Source organism: Colossoma macropomum, unplaced genomic scaffold, assembly GCF_904425465.1.
Source record: "Colossoma macropomum unplaced genomic scaffold, Colossoma_macropomum, whole genome shotgun sequence".
NCBI lineage: Eukaryota > Metazoa > Chordata > Actinopteri > Characiformes > Serrasalmidae > Colossoma > Colossoma macropomum.
The window spans coordinates 9870335-9895392 of NW_023494788.1; the positions used below are offsets into that span (position 1 = coordinate 9870335).

General features: G+C 38.8%; 3 protein-coding genes across 5 annotated transcripts; 1 reads left to right on the forward strand and 2 right to left on the reverse strand.

Moving 5' to 3' along the window:
- Window positions 1–838: 838 nt before the first annotated feature.
- ergic2 (ERGIC and golgi 2) lies at window positions 839–11559 on the reverse strand. Its single transcript, XM_036568298.1, has 14 exons — window positions 11377–11559; window positions 9411–9551; window positions 8680–8788; window positions 8521–8567; window positions 8238–8305; window positions 8096–8136; window positions 7729–7830; window positions 6341–6436; window positions 5932–5987; window positions 5129–5227; window positions 4847–4944; window positions 3711–3873; window positions 3522–3601; window positions 839–1859 (listed from the first exon to the last, which is right to left on the reverse strand). The coding sequence occupies exons 2-14, from the start codon at window positions 9514–9516 to the stop codon at window positions 1794–1796; spliced, it is 1131 nt and encodes a 376-aa protein (XP_036424191.1). The 5' UTR covers window positions 9517–9551; window positions 11377–11559; the 3' UTR covers window positions 839–1793.
- A 1352-nt stretch (window positions 11560–12911) lies between these two features.
- On the reverse strand, window positions 12912–16769 carry kxd1 (KxDL motif containing 1). 3 transcript variants are annotated; one of them, XM_036568302.1, is made up of 5 exons: window positions 16658–16769; window positions 15422–15523; window positions 15149–15301; window positions 14486–14532; window positions 12912–14081 (listed from the first exon to the last, which is right to left on the reverse strand). In XM_036568302.1, the coding sequence occupies exons 2-5, from the start codon at window positions 15514–15516 to the stop codon at window positions 13834–13836; spliced, it is 543 nt and encodes a 180-aa protein (XP_036424195.1). In that variant the 5' UTR covers window positions 15517–15523; window positions 16658–16769; the 3' UTR covers window positions 12912–13833. The 3 variants fall into 3 exon arrangements, with proteins under 3 accessions (XP_036424195.1, XP_036424194.1, XP_036424193.1); XM_036568301.1 differs by lacking the exon at window positions 16658–16769 and adding an exon at window positions 16417–16592; XM_036568300.1 differs by lacking the exon at window positions 16658–16769 and adding an exon at window positions 16438–16591.
- edc3 (enhancer of mRNA decapping 3 homolog (S. cerevisiae)) lies at window positions 16346–22295 on the forward strand. Its single transcript, XM_036568299.1, has 8 exons — window positions 16346–16397; window positions 16790–16951; window positions 17939–18117; window positions 19083–19375; window positions 19634–19975; window positions 20096–20249; window positions 21198–21415; window positions 21783–22295. Exons 3-8 carry the CDS (start codon window positions 17954–17956, stop codon window positions 22115–22117), a joined length of 1506 nt encoding a protein of 501 aa, XP_036424192.1. The 5' UTR covers window positions 16346–16397; window positions 16790–16951; window positions 17939–17953; the 3' UTR covers window positions 22118–22295.
- Window positions 22296–25058: the final 2763 nt, after the last annotated feature.

The following is a 25058-nucleotide window of genomic DNA, read 5'->3' on the forward strand; positions in this document are numbered from 1 at the left end:
AATAAACCACTGGTTTATGTCATGGTGCCTAGTTAAAAATGTTTGTCTACACTATATAAGTTATCAAAAAACCTATTGTCATTTCCAATTTTTGAACAGTATTGTAATTTTATTTTTAAATGTATTTTTTATATTTAAAGATGATGTAGTTTTATACACTTTCACTTATTAAATATTACTATTGTTTACACTGATGTAATATCATTAATCAATAGGACTGTCAACTGAATTGTGAAATATGACTCAGTTCTCAGTGGTCACATTTCAGATAAACAGCAGAAACTCAGTCTTATAAATATTGTAGCACTGGGGGAGGAGTTATCTAGAGCCGTTGCAGTTTTGTGTTATTACATCATGTTCTCATGTTAAAGTTTAGGTTTGGAAACATTTTTAGTTGTAACCATGATTGTGTTTTGTATTCACCTTTATCAGTTTAGCCTGTACTGCTGTTGTATAGTGGCAGGTTTTGCCCCATCATCAGGAGATTGCGAGTTCAAATTGTAGTGATGCCATGACCAATAAAACCGCAGATCATCACTATCAGCTGTTATTCACCAACCAATACATCAGTTGGGCTTCAGTCAAGAGTAGCAGTCCTATACAAACTTCAGTAGTCAGAAAGAACAGTAGTAGCAAGACTTGCAGCTCATAAAACTTAACGGTTTTATGTGCTATATGTGGACAATCCATGTTAAATAAAGCAAACCCCTTTGGTTTAAGTAGCCTGTTTAATTAAGCTACATATATGAACATGATGGGTCTGCCAGTTTATCATCATTGAGATGGGTCTGTATATCTGGACTGTGTATGCCATGTTCCCTCCCACAAATCAGCCAAATTGCACAAATTATGTTTATCAAGGGAAAAAAAAATTCAGTAGAAAACCAATTACAAATGTGTTCCACCAGTTTCCTTATACATTTGTATTACAGTGTTACTTCTGTTTTTTTAATGGTGTAATTAAAGCATCATCCACCTACAAATGTTTTAAGACCACAGTTCAGTCAACTAACTGTAAACAGGTACACATGATGTCATTTGACACAGATTCTTCTTCCATATCTTATCTGCATGATATTTTTAACCACCAGTCATCTCACTGAGATGATTTAGGATAAAAATAAACATCATGCACATTATCCTGAGAAAAGTGTCCAGCTGATAAAACCTTACCCCCTCCAAGCATCTAAACGAATTCATCTGAATACCATCTGAACCCAATGCAAATCATAATACTGCCAAGATTAATTTGTGTTGTACAGGGTTTACTGATTAATTAAACCTGATTTTTTAAAATTAAGCCTAATATATCTATAATGATCATAATCATAGGGCCGGTCTCACTGGTATCAGATGGATAAACAAGGATGTGTCTGTAAGTAAAAGACCATTTTGTTGTGATGGCTGTTCTGAGATGTGTCATGGTGTGTAACCCCTCAGGTTACTGTTGGGATGAAAGAGCTGCCTCTCACAAGCACAATAACTAACTGCATATAATAAATAAATTAAATGAACATATGCAGCTGGTGTGGAAATGGAGTGTAAACAAACTGGACTATGATCAAACCTCCTTCTCAAGAATAACATATCTTGCTTAGACAGGCAGAAATGATTATTCATGCTGTTGGTGATAAACGATCAATTCTTGTTTGTTTACAGTCTGAGTTGGAGTTTTGTGCTTTGTGGAGACGGCCCTTCACGATACCACAATGGCAATGAGGTGGATAATACAGCGGGGTCCGTGGGTGTGCTTGTGTCGTGAATGGAAGAATCTCAGGACCAGAGCAGGGATGCTAGTGCTCGTTGTTCTCGGAGAGTAGATGTGTTTGGCTGTTCACGTGGCCATCGAGAAGGCTGATCTATAAGAAGAGAATAGAACAGAACACCCCTGTTTAACATGAGACCCAGACTCCCTGAGTTTGATGCTCATTGCTAAAAATTAAAGGGGAATTCCACTGATTTTTCTAAACTTCTGCATAATTCAGTGGTTGAGATGTAAACAAAGGCATTCAGACTGTTCTGATGTGAAATGACTCATTGTAGAGAAATTACCAACTGTTGATCTCTTTACAATGGTAGTTGATAGGAACCAAGGATCACCATGTCTAATCTGATGTACTATCCAAAAAAAATTGTGAACCTACGTGTCTTTACATGTTTGCACATGTAATGTTGATAATGCTAAAATAGTGGTGAAGCTGAAAAAAAATTTATTTGAGGACTCTTTTACCAAAAAAAAAAATAAATAAAAATCATGTAATAACGTACTGTGAGCTTTTAGAGGCATTAAACTCTTTGGACGTCTGGTTCCAATCACCACCACTACTTTAGAGTAAGTTTCTCTAAAACTGAGCATTTCAAATCAACCCACTCTAAATGACTTTGTTTACTCCTTAACCAGTACTTAAAGACATACCATAATCATAATTGTATGTTCATGACTGCAGTTCAGAATATATCCAGATGGCAATAGTGTTCTAATGGAACAGGTACCCATTTGTTATAATTATTAGTAATGTTTTAGTCCATACCGACTGTGCTAGACATACTTCTTACATCTGTCAAAATATGGGCCCTTGAATCCTGCTGAGTCTTTTAAGAGTGCTCTAATAATAATAATAATTTACTATTAGGCCTGTCACAAATATTCCATAATCACAATTATTTGAGCTAATCACAATTACTTTACACAGTTGCTAGTTTGTGTTAGGTGCATTTTTCATTCAATTGGTTGAGGCAAATACATGTATATATAAAAAAGAAAGCAGAAAACATTTATTGATGCATGTCCTGGGTCTTATGAAAATAGCAAAACTTCTAACGTCTGACTGGAGCAATAATACGTTTAGAGGGCAGTGCACAGTGAAAAAAGGAATTAAATTGTTAATCCCAATTATGTGACAATTAACTGTCAGCTAAATTTTCATGGTTGTGACGGCTTTATTTAATAAAATGATCTGATCTAGTTGCCATACAGCTCCTGTGCTGTTCTAACGGAGTGTGCAGGCCACTCTTCTCTGACACAAATAGCTTAAAACCTCTGATAATGAGTTTGTTACAAAGAAAACAGATCTGCTGTTTGTGCCTTCAAGCTTTAAACCTGCTATAAAATCTTCACTTAAAAGAGATGGAAAAGAGCTCATTTTTCCAACTGAATTTTCATGCCTTAAAGTTTTAAGTTTCCAAGTACTAAGCAGAAAAATAAATACAAAGTAATGAATAAAGTATTTAAATTACTCAGGCCAGCCCTAGTAAAAATAAGAGTAAAGAATAAAATAATGCTTAAAAAAAAAAAATAGAAGCCAGAAACAAAAAATTACTCATGTCCAGGGTTTTAAATTTTCTGGGCGTGCTCACACAATACATTATTCCAATGCAAGTATCTTCCTGAAGTGCACACTGATTTTACCAATCCCTCATCTTTTCTCTTAAGAGTTAGAAATATACCTGCTTTACTTCACAATGTTATAATTGTATAGTGACACTGGGGTTGAAAAATAGCTCATTTATAAATAACTTACCCCTTTGGGCTTATAGACTCCTAGTTTGAAGCGACAGCAGACAACATCTACACAGAAGCCAACCAGGCCATGCAGCATACCTAAGAGACCACAGAGCACTCTTACTCAGATGTAGGTCATTTCACCTCTCAGTGAGGCATATTTTAACAGGTACATTTCCAAAATACAGCTGCCATGCTGTTACGGTACCTGTGGTGGAGAAGATGCCCCCAATGATGCCACATAAGCGCACCAGGAACTGCCAGAGTGGCATGTGCTGCTCTGTCACCAACACCCTGAGGGAGCTGACATCGTATTTCATAAAGATGCCTGACACGCCGTGACTGCCCGCTGCATGGTTTATCACCCGCTCCTGTGGACACAACGTCAAAGTGTCTTTCGTTAGCTGTACATTGCTACATAGTATTTCATAAAAGTCAGTCACGATTAATGATTTAAAAATAATTGATAAAAATTTCCATTTGTCATCAGTGAGTAAACTGCATGACAATATTGTATATTTTATACACTTTTTGCCACTTTTTTAAGGCTCCTTGTTCCTTGTTCATCTTTTTTCAGTGAACTACTTTGGAATATTTAAAAATGCTAAAACAAACAAATGCATGGTTTATTACTGTGCAGTTAAGTCCATTTTTACTGTTTGACCTTTTTAAAAATATTGATTACTTGATTTAATCATTAAATGAATTGGTAGATATAATTCACAGTAAAAGCCCCAATTTCATTAAACTGTTCATTTTGAGGCCCAGGCAAAAACGTACTGTAATTGCCTAATTAGTATCTTAAAGCCAACATGAGTTGGAAATCTTAACACATTTTCCTTCTGTACCATAACATTTCTGAGTGAAACACAGTATGAGAGAGGGTTTCTGAGCTAGCTGAGGGTTTTCTCTCACTGATAGGTGGGGGAGGAGAGAGGGGGATGTGAAATATGGTATTATTGAATAATATTATTTGCCCCACTGGTGCACGGTGACGTAATGAAAATCTGACGTTTTAGAAGCGGAGCAAAAGTAGTTACATTTAGATGGAAGATGACAATAATTTTATCTTTCAAATGATATGATTTGATGATTCACGACCAGGACATGAACAAACAAGGTTTAAAAAAGTTCAAATTTGATTTCAAGTTTAGAAGGCAAAAAGCATTTTCTGTTTTAAGCAGGAGTTTCAGTTATTTTCTTCATTTAATCTGGTGCTATTACAGCAAAACCTGTTACTTCCTCATGGGAAGCTTTATTTACATTCTAAACAATCTAATACACTCTTTTTTGTTCCTGGTTCCCCAACACATACCATGGGTGACATTGAAGCCTTTAACCTACCCGTTCTGTAACAGAGTACTGATGTGTATCAGCAGACACCTTGTACGTTTCCAGTTTGGTGGGAACAATGGTGATGAAGTACTGAAACATCTGATTATCTGACAGCAAAAAAAAAGCATAAGATTTTAAAAAAGGTTAAAAAAACAAGAAAGTTTACAAAACATAATGTAATACAGACAATATTAACGGAATTAATGAGAAACAATGACTTCTTTTCAACGTTACGTTACTGTTAGAACTGCAAAACCTGTTTTTCAGGTCAAGCTTTTGTATTGCACTTACGATCTGTGCACACTTTTTCTGTTCCATCGAGTGGGTTCAGTATGCCCGGGAGTTCTTCACCAAAGGACAGGTGGTCTATTCGATGGGAGAAGTTGTATGCTGTGGATGGACAGTACAAACACAACTAAGTCTGATATCTATTTGGGATTATGGCATGGTTAATACTGTAAGAACCTAATCTTGAAAAGAAGGCAAGATACTCAAGACATTTTCACAATAAACATGATATGTGTCACTACATTGTGTTTTTTGAGGTTTGAGTTGGAACAGAGAAAAAAGTGCCACATAAAAAATACTATCAAAAAATATGAATATAACGATTATAAGTGTTTCACAAACTGCACTGTACAAAATGCAACTAACCAGTCCTAATTATGCTGTTTACAATGAAACATGCAGTTAGTCAGTGTTCTTGAAGTACTGACAATATTCACGATTTGCCTAGAAAAGTATACTGTGACATAATTTATCACACTAACAATGAACATCATCATAATGCCCACCCCAAATAATACTACATTACTGCATAAACACTTGACAGACTGGGCATTTCCTTCTCTCCACTGGAAAGCTCTAAACTCTTAAGAACAAAGTTTTGCACATCAAATTTGCACATTAAAATGAACGAAGTCAGTTTCACCTTTAAATTCCTGAACACAGTCCTCTGTTTGCTTAATCAAACATGAGTCAGCAATAAAATTAAACTGACAAACCTTTAACATTAATGCAAGATCACTTATACACTGATGTTTTCTCTGAAAAACACAGTAACAATGTGATGGTAAGAAGACAAGCAAACTTACTTTCATGGCTGACCAGCGCAGCGAGGTGCGCATGGCCTCTTGGGTGCGGGATGGCCCTTTAATAAACAGCACATATAGTATACGTTAATGCTTAAAGAAAAGTCTGCTATTCAGATCAATACTGCAATCTAGCACTGACAGCCACCAAGTCAGCTCTACATCATTATATTTATTTATGCTCTAATAAATTACAAGCATAAATGCAAACTGTTACCCTGATATATGACTAGAGACTAGAAAAACTACAGACCATGCATAATTCCTTACATAATCAGTCTGATAAAGACAACACATTTAATTAAGTGATCAATAAATGCCACACACAAAGCTCAATACATAGTAGCAAATCTGCTGCTATATATTAAAGGAGGATTTAATGGGAAATGCCAAGGGGGCAAAGGATGCGTACTTGCCGACTGTGATGTGGAAATTGCCAGCCACTTTATTAACATAGAGGTGTCCGTGTATCCTACACGCGTTGAGTGGCTGCGTGGGATCGTCCTCTCTAAGGAGAGAAAAACAAAACTGCTTATCCTCACTAACGAAGGCTGGACTATATTTCTGTGTCTGTGTATCTGTGAATATGTGCAGACATTGTATGCCTATACTAGCATGTAACGTGAACATATGTACTAGCGGGCAGTGTCCAAACTCTCCTGTATTTTTCATGTTAAGTTTATAACATTGCACTTCTTCTGCCAGCTGGTCCTCAAGATGCTCCAGTTGATTTTGTGCTAACTATCTCACAAAGCTAATTCAACTATCAGTAACAGTATCAATAACTTTCAGCGTCACAATTTAACAAATGCAATTGAAGTTAACTTGTTTTATGACAGCAGTTCACAACTTTCTCTTTTAACCAAGTTTTAGATGCAATTGAAATTGTGACGTTTACGACGAACAGCCAATCACATGAAACGTGAGGAGTCGAGCAGTTTACTTTTCAAAGATGGAAAAAGACACTGAACTGCTTAAATATGTAAAAAGGAAAACACTTAACAGTAAAAAGCAACACTATTGCCACTGCTACTGTGTTAGCGCTTTACGGAATAGTAATTTCTTTGCACTCTTCATATCTATGCAGTCTGAGTTATTTCCTACACTGAAATAAGTGATTGTAAAAACCCAAGGGCTGTTGGGTGTGTAACATAAGTTGCCATGGTGATGCAGCAGAGTAAAAAGTGATCTACCATCATGAGGCAGAAAAACATACCATTTACTTTCCAGTCCATATAAACTCTCTAAGCAGCAAAACAACCTGTTTAAAATTCATTTTTATTCCCTGTTTAGTCCACTGCAGTTTAGTCCCACCCATTCATGCTAAAGTTATAAGGACAGTTTCAGCCTAGACTGTTTTATGAATGAAGCACAATACAGGGCAGCTAACCAAAACAGAGCAGAACAGAAGTTAATGTAAAAATGAATTATGACTGGTTCTCGTGCATAAAACTGCACCAATATAGGATGAGGGCTCTTTAATAGTCTCACAGCAGCACAGACATGTTTTGGCACAAGGCATTCCTCACCTCACTGAGGAAGACTGTGCTAAAACGCATCTATGTTGCTGTCAGACTATCAAACAAGCATTAGGTATTTGTCCTATATTTTCTATTGTTTTTGTATTGTTGATAAGCCTCTTCATAAGATGGCCATCTTCTCTTTCATTATAAATTTCTTGAGCAACTTTCTATTTTTGTTTTATATGCTCACAAAACCACTGAGAGAACCCAACTGGGCGACAGAATCCGTGTCCCTAACCTAATCCATGCTATTATTCATAGGGCGTTACGGACTGACCTTGGTGGCAGTGCGGTGGGGCCTACTTTCATGACACTCTTGAAGATGACGTCCTGGAGGGAGTGCTCCTCCCGCAGCCGGTTCTGAACCAGCAGAAGTGTCCTGGTGGAAGACCAGAAAAGGAACGGATGAGTCAGAGTTAGCTGTGGGTTAGCTAAGTTTGCTACAGTGCATGAAAAATTCAAAAGCTTCATTGCTTTCAAGTGCAATAATGAAGAATTGCTTTGGGCTGAGTTTGCACACAATCTTAATTCTGCACTGCCTTTGGAAAACCAGGCCTGAATCAATAGCAGTATGAAAACAATATATACCCACCACACAGACAAAGGAATGAAACTTTGTTATTAAAGCAAAGTAATTGGGTTACCTGTGCCACAGCCTCTGTTGAGGGGACAACTCAAATACAACCTGTAAAAGAGTCATAAAACGTCTTATAAACTATAATATTAGGCAAATACACAATAAGTATTCTAGCAATAAGTTGATGTCTCCACGGTGATGCTTCTCACCGGTTCATACTGAAGGCCATCTGATGCTACCATTGTTTCAGCCAGATCCAACACATCTGCACCTACAACTGGAGGAAACAAGGTGATTTCACAAGAGCATTAGACACAATGAATGAGACAAAGTTCACCAAAAAATAAATAAATAAGAATAGATATATCAAGTCTAAACCACACCTTAAATTGCATACTTTTCAAAGAAAATCTTTTGCTGTCCAGGACCAAGCCTAGTGTGTGGCCAGCCCAAAATAATCAGAAAAGAACTTCTGTGGGTAAAAATACTTACATTGGCACCTCATGGCGACTGTAATATCTATGTTGATTCTTAATTTACTGCAAGAAAGAAAAAAACAAGTCAAGTTTCCTGACCTTTCTTCCTTCATACAACCTTCTCAATCAGATTACATTTAGCTTTTTACATTACATATCCTAGTAAAAGCCTTACCTTGAAAAATCTTTATCCACCTCATATTCGTATTTCATCCACGTGTCCCGATACACAAAAAATTCAAAGAAGGCCAGGAGTGCCATGGCCGTGAAGGCCACCAAAGACACTGTTAGTGGGAAAAAAACAACATTTTGATTCACTATAACTGCTGTGCCGAAATGCCAAAAAGGGCCCATATCATGGATAACTGTTTTGTTTTTTTTAGTTTTTATTTTAAATAAAAGAGTTTAATGTAGAACGTAGACATTGTTAAAGTTTCAACCCATACTATTCACTCCTCAGTCCAAACAGTCCATGTAGGGAAACTAAGCTGCAAAAAGAGCCTGTTTTGAATTCTTTTCTGTAATGTCATGATATACAACATACTTACTTATACCCACCCCTTTCGGTCTACAGCATTTTAGCTGTAGTCACACTAAAGTTATATAGACTGTTACAAACAAAACTGCTATTAATTGAGGCACAATTCAGGGTAGCCAATCAAAACAGAGGTCACTTGCGTGTATCATTCTTAAAGCCATGGTAACAACAAATCTCTTTTTAATTCTAAGTTATAAAGACAGGCTGGAAAATGGTCGAGTAAAAATAAATTTACTGTTTATATCTAAAACCATATAAGTGGACCTCAGGGGGGCATATATAATACAAAAATAAACGAGGGCCCTTTCAGACTTGAGAGACTGAATGAATGTGAAATAAAATTTTTTGGTAATCGTGTGAAAGCTCACCGGTTCCACCACTTGCAGATGTCTCAACATAACTCTCGGGAACTTTGGGGAAAGCGTCCAGCTCCTTCACAAAATTGAGGGCTTTCTTTCGAGACAGTCTCCGCATCTTCAGAGCGATCCACCTCCACTTCCTTCAGGAAACTGCAACGAGACAAAGCGTCATAATGTCAAAGTTAAAAAGTCAATGAAGAGTGAGTGATTTAGCTCACTAAATCAAGCTACTAACCTAAATGTACTGACAGTGCTATCTCTGAATAACAGAATTGAAGTCATATGTTTTAAAAGACTGAACTGTTTTATGTAACAAATCTTTCTTTTTCTTCTCTAAAATGGTCCCTACAGTGAAGTCCCTGTCCTCTTAGCCACGATCACTTCAGAAAGAGCTGCTTGGGCTGTTTTACCTGTAGGATATGTGTTTCTGTTAAGTGTTAATCTAAAATGAGATAAGAGAGAGATCAACAGCAATGTGCACTCCTACATGCTGGGGACAATGCATTATTTCATTTCCCACACATACTGTTCCTGAATAATAATGAGAATAATAAAAAACAGCCGATAGTACACAATATCAATGACCAAAAGTTGTCGATGTCAATTCAGAAACATTTCACATCTGCTCTTTTGATGTATCTTCATGGGGAATTCCAGTGATTTCTCAAATGTTCTGCATACTTCAGTTGCTAAAACATAAACAAACTCATTCACAGTGGTTTTATGTATAATGGTTCATTGTGAAGAAACACAGTAAGTCTGATTTCCTTACAAAGTTGGTGATCGGAACCAGGCGTTGCAATGTCTGCACATATGTGACTGTTTTATTTACTATCCGAATTGATCAGTGAACCCACAAATGTCTTCTGAGTTTTCATATGTAATGACAACAGTGTTTAAACTGAAAAATATATCTTCTTTAGTGACTATTTTGCCTCACAACACCCTGCATGTACCTCTCCACCATGAAACAATTATAAAAGGTTAAGCCAAAATGATCTCAAAAGAATCATCAGGCACCAGGCAACATATTCATAACCATTTGTGTAATAACTTTCTGTGAGGGAGCTTTTAGAGACATTCTTCAGACGTCTGGTTCCTATCACCACCACTGTGGGCAACTCTGACTCAAAGTTTCTCTAGAACAAAAACTGACTGAATGACTGTTTACATCTTAACAATTTAATTATGCAGAGATTCACCTTTAAAATAGTGAAAAAATTAACAGTAAATGTATTTAGAAGGGATGCACTGATACTGGAGTTCAGCTGATGTTAATAACTTCATCTTTCAATGTCGAAAGTGGGACTGAGTTCACCTACAATAGCATTACAGAAAGGTGTAACAGTTAGGCTATCTGTAAAGGCTTTGACTGCAGTAAAATTAATAAAATGAGACAGTGTATGAAGCCAGCACTGTCTGGACATTTCTCTTCCAGAATATAATAAACGCATCGTCACATATCGGTTTGAAATACCAGTCAAAACTGTTCGATGACGATATTTTAAACGTGCAATCATCCGCAGTTCGACATGATCCCGTTATAGTTCGTGTATTCACAGTATTTAGCACTACTGAAGCATGGAAATGTCTTAAATGTTTTACTGCACAGCTTTGTGGCTTACAGTAACCAGCCTCTCAGAAAACGACTTTAACCAGAGAAGTCAGAGAAGCTGCTCACCCTGTCCTAAACGCTGTTAAGTTACTTGCTTGTAAACTAGCAATATTTCTCTCCATTAGCTAGGAAGCTAATTACTCTTCTCCTACTACAGTTCAGGGGATATATTCAAACTACGTGCTACTAGTCCGACAACGAGATAAGATAATAAACTACAAGTATCCGTTAATGCAACATATCCGAGCTCTCGTACGGAAAAAATGATAGAAGATGCTAAACTAGCTAGAGCTAACACCTGCAATAACACAGACTCACAGACTGAAACGTTACCGCTATTTCGGAGGTCTAGATACTTACCTTTAAATGTTCTGATCTGAACATTCGCTTATTTGGTTCTGTAGCCAAATGCGACCCGTCTTATCCTGTGTTAGGAATCATCAAACGGAGTGAAAATGAAGAATGCTCTTTCGGAGGAAGACGCTAGTCCATTTGGACTTGTGACGACTCCTTGCTGATGCATTCTGGGACTTGTAGTACGTCTGAGGTATGTTTAAAATCATCTACTACAACGTGTGTATATCGCCCCCCAGTGTACTATGCTTTTAATGTCTAAGGCAGTGGGTCACTAATCCTCCTCCTGGAGATCTACTTTCCTGCATAGGTTAGTTCCAACCTCCATGCTGCCCCCCGCCCCCTGCTTATCTAACACTAATGCATCTGATCCAGCCAAGATGGTGGGTGAAACTAGACTCCAGAGGAAGGTGGATCTCCATGACCAGGGTTGGTGACCACTGGTCGTGGCTGGATCTACCATATGGGCAACTGCCCAAGGGACCCAAAAGTTTCCTCCATGCATACATACATACCTAAATAAACATATATACATGAAAGTCTCTAGTTAACTTTATTCAGTTTAGATATGAAGAATGAACAGGATAAGCCTCTAGAAGACTTATGGAAGCATTCCCAACTTTTATGCGAGTTCTTGCAATATCACAGGACACTGCAAAGAATAGGCTATGCTTTGATCCCTTATCCTGTTTATACCTGGCAGTTTGGTAATTTGTTCAGTTATGTTGTTTTGTTGGGTTAAATTATGTAAAGACCTTAATCTTTCAGTACTAAGAAGACTTAGGGTACCTGTTACACACTGACAACACACACACACACACACACACACACACATCTTCTAAGCCGCTTATCCTTCTGGGTCGCGGGGGGAGCTGGAGCCTATCCCAGCAGTCATTGGGTGGAAGGTAGGATGCCTGGACAGGTCACCAGTCCATCGCAGAACAACACTGACAACACTGTATATTTTTCAAACACCTGTGCTGTTTCTTGACACATTAAGTTTTTGGCTCAATATTTTAGTGATGTGTTTGGTCTTATGCCTTGTCTAATGGTGTGTTATCATCAGTAAGGTTGGAGGATGGGGTACCAGATGATCTTTGGTGACCACTGGCCTGGAGCAGTGGTCACCAAGCTTCCTATAGACTTTATTTTGGCAAACTGTTCAGTATGATAGGACGTGGTTTTGGATCCAGACCTTAATTAGCTGAACAAGGTGTGTTACATCCAAGTTGGAGGTGAAACTTGCAGGAAGGAGGAGGGTTGTTGACTACTGGTCTAGAGGGCAGAGACTGTGGGCTTCATCTCTATATCAGTATGAAACACTTTCTCTATGTGTAAATCCTAAAATAATACAACTTTTTCTGTCTACAAGAATCCATTATTTGCAAGACAGTAATGAATGAGTCTTAAATACCCTTAATATGATTGTTCTCACTGGACTACTGGCATACTACTTATTTAAATGTGAACTGTTTGTGATAATGTTATCTTGTGAATCTTATCCTTGGTGTTCTTAATTATGCCAACACATAAATACAATCTAATACACAGTTTTGGGAGTTTAATAAAATAAAATGCTTAGGAAGCATAAACAATGCAACGTTTACAGTATATCATCTTGTGAGTTTCAGTATAGAGGCAGACCATCCCTTACAAACATGACCTGTAGGAGTCCTGTAGTTCTACAGTAATCCTACAGGGTTCATTATAGATGCCCAATGTTCCCGTATGAATGTTTGCAAGGGATCAAAATCAAGTTCAGTTCAAGATCAACCTTAATTAAAGGCTGCTTAATTTCCCAAAAGCTTCACAGAGGACAATTACCACTTCAGAGTTATTGTCTCATTTTCACTTTGAGCACTCTCTCAAGCACTGATAATTGGAACAGTATGATAATTTTGGGAAACTGTATTAATGGTAGCTCAATTACCTGCGAATGGATACTGAATGGGTACCTCTACATGGGCATGATTATATTTTTGGTACAAACATAGAAACATTTCTTCATCACAGAACATGTTCATCATCAAAGTTATCATCAAAGTTATCAGTAAAATCTCAACAAACATGTTTTAACAGACTGATGATGTTACAATATGCCCCACATTTCCCATATGTTTTCAGTCACAGATGCAAGGATTAATATGTGCTGGATTAGAGCTTAAAAGAATGTATTTGAAGTAATATGGGGCAGGTTATGCTACTTTCATGTGAGGTAAAAATAAATAATCTCGCATTCTGATATGGTAAAACACATACACTGTGTAACAGCATTGCCCACTAACACATAAAAAATATGAAAAATAAAAAGTGACCAAGACGTGTCATTCACTTCAAATCCTAATTTAAATAACTGCATAAAAGCACATTTGGCAAGCACTGTACCATTTTCAGGCAACACAGCCTACTTAGTTAGCTAATAACTTGAGGTACTACAGTATCTGCAATGTCTACAAAAAGACTCTAGATCTCAGCTGAATCTGGCCCCTCATCCAGCAGCACTGCCCTTTCGGGGCTGTTAGACGTGGGTGTGTCGGGATTCTCCTGGGAGAGCTCCTCTGAGCAGCGGCTAATGGTCGGCGATATAACATCAGGGCTTGTATCACACGACTCTGTGCTCTGTTCCGTTGTGGTGGCGGTGGTGGCCACACTGGGAGGAATGGGGTCAAACTCATCGTCATCATCCTCCAGACTGGGAGACTCATGAATGTCTGTAGGCAAATAAATGATAAACAGCATGAACAGAAGCCAAGTCAGGACACTCAATGCTCTAGACCAGGGTGACCAAACCTTTTGTCTTGGGGAGCCAAACTGAAATGTTTGTAGTGGGCCGAGGGTCAAAAAGATAAAATAATATAGAAATATATAAATACAAAAGCAAGGTATGTTTCAAATCAAGCAAGTTTAATAAGTGACATGCAGCATAAAAATGTGTTTATTCTCTTATAAGAGGGTGGGGTTAGTGAACATTCTGGAGGGCCGAATTAAATGTTCTCACAGGCCAACTTGGTGCAGTCCTGTTAGACAAATGTATGTTATGTGACACCAACAGAAAATGATTATTAGTACTGTAGTGTGAATACAATACTATTAAGAAAGTCAAGGCAAAACTCACTGCTGAAAGCCTCAGGATACTGCTTAGCAATCTTGCCTTTCAATGTCCTAGACAAAGATACAAGCTATATTAAAGTATTTCATACATACATGCTACTTCCAAAAGTCTGTAGACATCTGCTCATCCTTTTTCTTCTGAAATCAATTGTATTAATAGAGAGTTTGTCCCTCATTGCTGCAGTAACAGCCTCTACTCTTCTGGAAAGGCTTTACATTAGAATTGCTGTGAGGATTTGATTGCATTCAGCCACAAGAGCTTTAGAGAGGTTGGATACTGATGTTGGATGATTAGTTCTGGAACACAAACCCCTCCAACTCATCCCAAAGGTACTGGATGGAGCTCCATCACTCTAGAGAACGCAGTTCCACTGCTCCACAGCCCAATGCTGGGGAGCTTTATACCATGCCTACTGGACATAGTGACCTTGGTTCATGTGCAGCTGCCCCAGAGTAACCCATCTTATTGGTCAAAGCTTTTCAGTGGAGATTTTACAAACAGTGTGCATGCAATTAACCAGCTGTATCAGCAATGGATGCACCTTAAAGTAGTTGAATTCACTAATTAGAAGTGAAGTCTACAAACTTTTGGACACATACTTTATAAACGCTGCCCAGCATGTGTCCCTGTTCCAAGAAAATTGGTTGCAACTTATGTACACAGTACCTTATTCGACGGAAAATACTGTCCAAGTCCTTTTTCATCTCAACTAAAGTGCGTGTATGGAGCAGAAAGCGATCGTTCATCTGTTGCAGTCGCACATTGGACAAGCCATTAAAGTTAATGAGCATCTCGTTGGTCTTTTCAAAGCGGTCCAACCTTAATAGGGAGAGACAAACAATTATGTATCATATAACATCTGTATTCTGTGCTGTTCGACAAGAACGGCTGAAATCTGTTAATCTTGTAACTGATTTAGTTGTTGGGTAAAGAACTTGCATGTGTCTCTGGGCTTGAATGATGGCGTTTACATCCTCCGAGTTGACCATGCTCAGCATTCTGTTGCAGAAAATGCCAGAGGCAGTCGGATCCATACTGAAACTTTAAAAGGAAGACGAGGGGCTGTATTAGCTAATATTTAACATTTATTTAACATTTGTCCATTCATAGATGAGTGGATATATGATTGGCACAGACAATTTTAAAAAATGATTCAAAGTGTTTAAGTACACAAAGTCAGTATAGTCTACTGTCAAGAACACATTAAAGGGGAAATCCACCGTTTTTTCATAAAATACATTGTTAAAATGTAAACAAAGTCAGTTTTAGTGGTTTGATGTGAAATTCTCCATGCTAGAGAAACTTACTGAATCAGAGTTGCTTACAGTGGTGGTGATAGGAAATGGTTATTTGCGTTGTAGACACCTCTGGTTCCTATCACTACCACTGTAAAGGCAAATTCAATTCTATATGTTTATCTGCAATTAACCATTTTGCATCAAACCAGTCTGAACGACTTTGTTTGCCTCTTAAAGGGGAACTCCACCGATTTTTCAAAAATTCCACGTAATTAAATGGTTGAGACGTAAACAAAGTCATTCAGAGTGATCACCCTCAACATTACATATAAGACTCAGAAGACACGTGTAGGTTAACTGGAGATTTTGGACAGTAAATAAAATGCCTATATTTGTGGTGTAGACATCGTGAGCCCTTGTTATTATCACAACCACTATAGCTAAAGAAATACAATGAATCACTGCACATTAAACGACTCTGTTTACATCTCAAGAACTGAATCATTCAGACAATTATTCAGAAATTGGTGGATTTCCCCTTTAACGTGGCAAATGAGAGGAAAAAGAACAAGCAACGCGGAAACCTCCTCAACAAAAAACAGCGGGACACAGAAATCCTACAGTTAGACTTCTGCTAATCGAAGACCAGGGTACTGGATTTAGAGCGCTGGCTACACGTAAAAAGACCTCTGTTACCTGGCTGGCTTCCTAGCTCACCTCAAGCAGGATCTTCGAGTATAAATCTTAAAGTACAGCTACAGAAATCGCAGTAATTCTCTCAAACAGCAGCCGCTGGCTTGGTTAACTGTTAGACTGTTAGCAGACCGAGCTGCAGAGCAGACATCTTTGTTGTTGTGTTGTCATGTGACGAGAATGTCAGAACAGGAGGCGCGGTGTGCATTAAAAAACACAAATTCTACACAAATTTCGTGATTACCTTTTTAGACACTTTGTTTAAAATGCAGTAAGACGAAACACAGTTCATTCATGGTTGTATAAATATCTCTCTCTCTCTATATATATATATATATTGTGGTGCTCTGATCTCGTTTTGTCTCCTGAACTGCAGGGGGCAGAAACCGTGTCGAGCGCACTCGAAGGAAGAACACAGAGGAAGAAGGTCAGCGAGTCGAGAAGCCGAGCTACGCGAAAATATCAGAACATTTTCTGGAAAAAAATCACAGCTTAGAAAACTTGTACATATATTTATAAGACTGTCGGTTTACTATAGGTATGTATATAAACTCATCAATCCATTATAGCGTGCATAAATTACAGTGTTTAGCCGAGCCGCTGGAGTGCTAACGGTAGTTAACAGCTACGTTAGTTAGTACCGCCAGGTTATCAGGCTAACTTTGATAACTGCATTCGTTCTTTTACCGGTAAATAACAGCGCATTAGCTACAACGTTATTGTGTCTTTGAATTGGCGTAGATGCAATCTGTTTATATATTAGTATCTTTGATACAAAGTTGAGCCTTTGTTGGCTGTAATGTTTTGTATTTTCTGTTAGGTTAGGATACCTTGTGTTTGCTAGCCGATGCGCTTAGCTAGCCTGCTAGTACGAGTCTACGGGGCTGAAGTCGGCTTCTTAGTGGACAGCTTTTTGTTCGAGTTGTCCCGTTTCGCCTTAGTTAAATGTTTTACTCTTACTGCTGCGCCATTTAAGGTGGAACGGGAAATTTGAAAAAGAAGCTGGCGAGCAAAAAGCCAACTTTAGCCTCGTAACTAGATCATTAATAGTAGGCTAGCTAGCGTAGCTGAGTGCAGCGGTAAGCAAACTCCGCCTCAACGTGACAGAAAATACAGCACATCACATGGAACCGCTGCATCATTTAAGGTGGAACGGGAAAACTCTAAGAAGATGCTGGCAAACACTAAGCTGACCTCAGCTTCGTTTATAAGTGAACGTGCGCTGTTCAGAAGTCAGTCAAGCCCTTTAATCCATCTTGGCGTGGAGAGATAGATAAATTAACCCACATGCTATTGACCCATTTCGTAAAAAAGTATTTATGTCTTTGCACCTTTAGACTAAAATGTATGGATGTAGCAGCCACCTGTTGATGTCGAAGAAGTTAAATAGTGTTATGTCCGTTCAGGCCTTTTATCTGTGGCGAGAAAGGAAAAGTGCGCAACTTGGCTAGTTAGTGCAAAACAATCGGAGCACTTGTTTTTGAACTGAGATGCCTAAAGTCTTGTTCTTGTCTACATCACTCAGCTTTCATTTGACAGAATGGCAGCAGACTGGTTGGGCAGCCTTGTTTCAATCAACTGTGGGGTGACTTTAGGAGTATACCAAGGAGAGGTCTCCTCAGTTGATCAGTCCAGCCAAACCATCTCCCTCAGACAGCCGTTTCACAATGGAGTCAAGTGTCCAGTGCCTGAGGTCACTTTCAGGTAGGTGCTGACTTTCAGTTCCAAACTACCCTTTGCAGGTTTTGCTTTGAAAAAAAAAGTCTTAAAAAGATATTTAATGTCACTTTTACACAGTAGTAAGATACCAGAGTCAAGGCAGTGTTACAACCGTTCTTAATTTGCATCTATTTGTTTCTTTCTATTAGTGATGCGTCATTTGCGAATCAGTTGGCTCCTTAGATGAATGTTGGGAGCTGACTCGCGTTGAGGAGCTGTTTTTTTTGTTTTATAAACTAAGCCAAAACAAATGGTTCCACCCTTCATTATTTCCAACACCTGCCTTTGTGTTAAGTTTTTGGCCTTTTTCCAAAGGCGGTTTCACACTTGTCCTTAATACTTGAATCCGCACCCAGTACCGATTCTGGGCTTGTTTGGGGAGGGGCTCATTATCGCTGGTTTGGTTTCGCACACAAGAATTCCATCCGAACCATGGATCGTTTGCACAATTCCATACGTTACTTTTCTGCACGCAGATTTGCACAATGGTAGGCACTAGCTTCACCCATTTGCTAGTTTTTATGATTTTCCTTGGATGCAGTCACTCAAGTGGCAAAGAGCAGCGATTTTTGTCCACAACAGTTCTTTTGCTGCCATCACGAAACTTGGAAAGGGACGTAAAGCGATAGATCTAACCAGTCACATTGCAGAATGAACCAGTCACGCAATCACTATTCTGGAAAAGAAGACTTATAGGTTGTTTATCAGTTAAAGACATTTGGTGTGTATTTGTCTTATTTTGTGTTGGGTTTTGTGTTGTAGAGTAGTCACCGCAAAGTTGAAGTAGGCTAACAAAAAAAACCCTGATAATTCTGTTAAATGAAGAGCCGTTAGGGAGCCGAAAGAGACGACTCTTATTGGTGAGCTGAGCCGATTGATCTGACTCGCTGAAAAGAGCTGTAACGCCCATCACTAATTCTAATGCTAATTCTCCTCTGGTGTCTTCGCAGTGCTATGGACATCAAAGAACTCAAAATCTTGGAAATCCGTAATGGCTCCAATGGAGTCACAAAGCGGAGTGTTCCTGACACAAACTCCTCCTCATTTGGCTACAATGGACGCAAGGACAAGGGAGGGGGTTGTGCCCAGGTCAACAGTGCTCCCGTGACCGTGCCGAGTAAAGCCGAACCCAGACTCCAGGAGGGGGGAATGTCTCCTGCACAGCACTATTCCAAAAGCTATGGAGAGCGCCATGTAGACATGGCGGGCCAGAATAAAGGGTTCAGACGAAGACACAATTCTTGTGAGTGTCCAGAGGAGCACAAATAACATGCAGTGAAGGTTTCTATGCAGTTGTTTACATTTAATTTGCCAGCTTTTATTGGATGAAATGCTTTGTCTATTTGTGTGCATATTTTGAGGTCTCATGAATTTTTGTACCAATGAAATATCTTAATATTAATATTACCCTAATCCATCTAATGGATTCTATGAGTTACTCTCTTATGAACTGATCAGTGGAATGACTAGAGTATGTGTGACTGTCTCGCTTTTTTTGCAGGGTCCTCTAGCAGTAGGGGTCCAAATCAAGCCACCCCGAAGAAGAACGGGTCTAAGAATGGTCAGATGAAGAATAAAGACGATGAATGTTTTGGTGACGGCATGGATGATGTCCTTGATGAGGACTTTGACTTTGAGGGCAACTTGGCTCTCTTTGATAAAGCAGCTGTCTTCTCACAGATTGAGTCGTCAGATCGGCGAGGAAATGGTGCCCGGTCACGGGGAACTCCTGCAGAGCAGACGCCCTCACGCTACCGCCATGACGAGAACATTCTAGAAGCCAAGCCTGTCGTCTACCGGCAGATCACTGTGCCTCAGCCTGGGACAAATGAATATAGCACTGGTAATTGGGAAAACGTAATAATTGTTACTCATTTGTAAAATGTAGGTTTTACTTGTTGTACACCCTGTCAAACATAAAATGATGCTACAGTCAAATCATGACTTTTCTCTCTTTTCCAAGACTCGGGGCTGGTGGTCCCCAGTATTTCATACGAGTTGCACAAGCGCTTGCTAAGTGTGGCAGAAAGTTATGGTCTCTCTCTGGAGCGCAGGCTGGAGATGACTGGTGTGTGTGCAAGCCAGATGGCACTTACACTGCTCGGAGGCCCAAACAGGTGAGTGAACTTAAAATAATATATATTAAAGTAACTGTGTAGAAAGATGTGTGAGGTGTTATGCTGGATGTTAGAAGTCCCATGGAGCCAGTGTAAAACGTTAATGTTTTTATGATATGAAAATATGAGTAGCATCTAGCTAAGTTTGAATGAAAAACATGACAGAACTGTAATAGAACATGGCTTAAAAGTAATTAATCAGACCGGTTTAAGAACTGTTTAGATGCGATCCTAATATTCTAATGGACATGCATGATTGATAGCCCTAAATTGAGTACTCCCATCCTGCTAACAGCATGGGAGAAATAAGTGAAACAGGCACTATATATATATATAGATTGTGTTGTAGACCATGCTGTGTCTATGATTTGTTTAAAAATGTATCAGACTCTTACATGGTGACGTCTTAAAGATGGTAAAATTCTTCTTCACTTTACTGCTGGATGTGCATTTAGGAAATGCTGGCGTGACCGGTGGAATGAGTGGACGGACGACAGGCAGTTATGTTTACTAGGTTAGCTTTCGCTTGATTGTTAGCTTTCCCTCAGTCTGTTTCTCTGACTCAAACAAGAGAAACCATAGGGGAACACAATTTTGTTAAACTGTCTGAAACAAGCCACATCAGCCTTGTGATAGATGAGGATGCTGCTTACGTACATCTGACCCAGATTAGGACCACCTGGTTTACATTGAAATAGTAGAATTTTGGCAAAATACATCCTTTTAGTGGACAATGGAACGTTTTTTACAGGACATACTCTATACATGTGTATTGCTTGCCAACAAGAGCAAGATTAACCTACTTAGAAACAAACATGGACTTATTTCCCTGGAGCTTTAAGGTGTACATATTTTTCTTTCTTTTTTTTTCTTTTGAAAAATGCTTACGGTATTTTTCAATTATTAGTGCTGAACTCTGAAACATGTTTCTTCTTTTTTTTTGTCTAGGTTGACCCCTAAGAATGTACATCAGCGGCCAACTGTGGCGCTGCTTTGTGGGCCACATGTACAGGGAGCTCAGGGAATCAGCTGCGGCCGCCACCTGGCCAACCATGAAGTGGAAGTTGTCCTCTTCCTCCCTAACTTTGTCAAAATGCTGGAAGCTATCACCAGTGAATTAACACTGTTCAGCAAAACGAGTGGAAAGCAAGTTTCCAGCATCAAAGGTAAGAATGTAATGATTTCAATATAGTATTGAAAAATACAAAACAATATATTGACATTATATCAGATATTCCCCCTGCATATTCTGGGCATCTTTCATGGTAATCACTGTTAATGATCAAAACAATGGGTCTGGGTGCATCCAGTGAAAGTGAAACAGGTGGGGGAAGGGCTTATGCTTTACACACACCTTTTATTATTGAATTGATTGTTGACCTCAAAATTGAAAATTATATTGTATCTAAAAATGTGTATATTGTTACATCTCTAGTCAAAAATTGTGTTTCCTTGTGAAATTGATTTTTGTCATGAATGGAATTGCATATTGATGCGCTTTGCATCACCAGTAACGTGTTTGCATTCTCTCAGACTTACCAGATACCCCAGTGGACCTGGTCATAAACTGCCTCGACTCTCATGAGAACACTTTTCTGAGGGACCAGCCGTGGTACCGCGCTGCTGCTGACTGGGCTAACCAGAACAGAGCCCCTGTGCTGAGTATAGATCCTCCAGTGAACGGGCAGGAGCAGGCTGTAGAGGCTAAGTGGTCTCTGTCCCTGGGGCTTCCACTTTCTCTACCTGAGAGAGCAGGCCGTGTCTACCTGTGTGACATTGGCCTTCCCCGGCAAGTATTTCAGGAAGTGGGCATCAAGTACCACTCCCCCTTCGGCTGTAAGTTCGTTATCCCACTGCACTCAGCATAAGCAGACTGTAGCCCTCATCCGTGACCTCTTCTGTCAGGGTAAAGGGTCATTGAGCCAGAACCTGCCTTAAATTCCTTTTCTTTTTTTATTTTCCAAGCTGGTGAACAGAGGTAAGTTGCAATGCCTTGCAATGATTAAGCTCCATTATGGTACTGAATCCAGCATGTGATTTTCTTTGAAGCGACATAATGATTCACAAACACAGAAGAGAGGTGGAACGTGAGGCTCCGTTGAAAGGGAAGAAGAGCAGAGGACAGCAGCTTGCTTGTTGCTGTGTCCTCCCACCAGCCTTCTGTGGAACCAGTATTGAGCCTCTGCCACCTTCTGCATTTAATTTTAAATTGAACAGTTTTTTGGGTGATACTTAATAGTCTTTCTGGACTAAAGGTGTGGTTTGACCTTTTAAGGCTCAGATCTGTTTGCACAGAGACACAATATTTCAACTTTTGTGTAACAATCACATTATAACGGACTTAGAACAACACTGCTTGGGACTCACCTTTTCAGTGGTCAGTCTGATTTTCTTAGATTTTTTTTTTTTATGTTCATCATCTCAAGTTCTTTTGTGGACAGACTCACTTTAGGTTCATACTGAAAAGATAAATATCTGTAGCATATGGGGATTTCCTTTTTTTTTTTTTCTTCAAGCTGGTGCCAATATGATCAAAGTCAGCACTAAAACACTGAAAGAGCACAAGGCGGTTTATTTCTTTATTTTAAAGGCAGAAGTCAAAGCCTTGTTTGGCTGTCTGTTGACCAAGCATTGTGGGATCTACAGTAGCTGGCTTAATGTGATCAGAGCTTTTTCAGTACTGCACTACCTGGTTTTATTTGTTGGGCAGGAGTGATTGGCTAATTTAAACGAATAAGTTTCTTTTCGGCAAAATTGATTTATACCAACAGATGTTATTCAGAGAGTTTATTGAAAGGCTTATTTTTATGAGAATTGAGGAATAATTTGTGTCTGTCTGATACGACAGTGTTGTATGGCATTAAGAAACCATTTTTTGGAACGACAATGTACACACAACCATGATAACATTCGGACCCCTTTACATGGGGAATTTCATGCTGAATGGGTATGCAGATGATAAGCTGTTTCTAACTGAAAGGTTTAAAGCGACGTATCTCTTTAAGAGGATATTTCCATTCTAAAATTGGATTTAAAAATGATTCAATGGGGGAAAATAATTATGAACTTGTAAATTGTTAGAAATATTTCCAGGTAAACACACAGTTTCAAAAGAAACAAAGATTTGTGGAAATATTTCATGCTTCAGCTGTTTCAGGGGAGTGATGTCTTGCTTTCCTCACACTAGTTATCTTTTGCAGGATACATTTTTTTTTAAGTTTGTGATAATTTTCTGATTCATGCAGCTGTTATTCTACCTGTCTGTTTGTATGACATTTTGTCTTTTTGAAGTTTGCACTTAGACTTGTTTGTTTGTCAGCTGGGGAACCTGGAGACTTCACAGCTTGCGATTTTACTTGGTTGAACTCCTCATATAATGCAGTCTTTTGGAAAGAGTGATGGTGTTCAAGAAAGATGCCTCAAATGCCACTGTTGACAGTGATCTATGTCTAAAAGGAAACTCATAAGCAGCCCTTCTGTTTTATTTAGAAAAACTTTCGCTTCCACTTTCACATCTCCTGCGTCAGTGGTACTAAAGCGGCTGTATCGTGGACCCCAGATGGGCCAACGTTTGTGAAATTTGCAAAGATGTTGCGTACATGTTTGTGTACATGGTTGTGTACATGGTTATGTGGCAAGCGAAAGGCACACAAGTGCATTTGTACATGTTACTTCTTTAATGGATATTGCATATCATACGTTCTTGCAGTAGTCTCCATTATATAGTACATATAGTGTTTGCTGATGCAGTGAAGATCTTGCATTAATCAGTGGAGAGGAAGGATCTTAAAGGATGGTGTTCAAGATTACACTGTCTGTTTTAATGGAATACAAAATGGTCAGCTACAATGTTCCTATCTCTTACTTATTGGGAGGAGTGTAAGAATGTGTATGCATGCTAGACATCATGCTGTCATTGTGAAAATACCGCTGGAGGCAGTTGGAAAAAAGTGCCAAAAGCACATCATGGTTTTGTCTAGTCATTGGTGTATTTGGACATTTGAATAGGTCAAATATGATAACTACACTAGCACTGGCTGCAGTACTATATGTGCATAATTAAAATTTCATTTTTCTGGCTGAAGGGTGATATATAGTATCAGGCAGGGATATTCAAGCAATTACTCTGACTTTGTCCAGCTGAAAATGAGACCTCAGCCTTCTAATTCAAGGTCAACTGTTTTGTCATTCACTGTAGGTCATTTCATGACCTTTCACAATATTACATGTAGAGTGAACCTTCAACCTATGCAGTGATGAAGCAATGTGGAATCAAAACACTCGCTAATGTTTGATAATTTGTGTATTTTAAGCCAGTAAACTTTAATCCCATTGTTTATTTTCTTTTTTCTAGGGCTGTACGATTTGTGCAAAACATCTGACCGGTATTGTGACTGCGATTTTAATTGTGATTATGTTCTAGAAATTTACGTCTAGGCCAAGAAGACGAGCACATCCACGTTACTGGCTTGAATACTGATTGTAAGTGTGCCAGACTGCCAGTTACTTTTACAGTTGTGTCATCATTTACAGATCATGGTTGTTTCTGATCGGTCTAACTCATCTATAAGCGTTTAATAAGCTCCTTGATATTAGGTAAACTTCCCCAATTTAAGACATATTGTTCATAAATAAAAAAATTACACACCTTGCGATTTGAAAATTGCACTTTGTTGTTTAGCTGCAATATAAAATAATGAATCTTCCAGCCCTGCATTTTTCTAAAGCTGGCTTTCTACAATCTAGGTCTGATTTGCTGCTTGTATAATGTAAGATTTTGTATCTGCAGCCCATCAAGTGCTTTTTAAG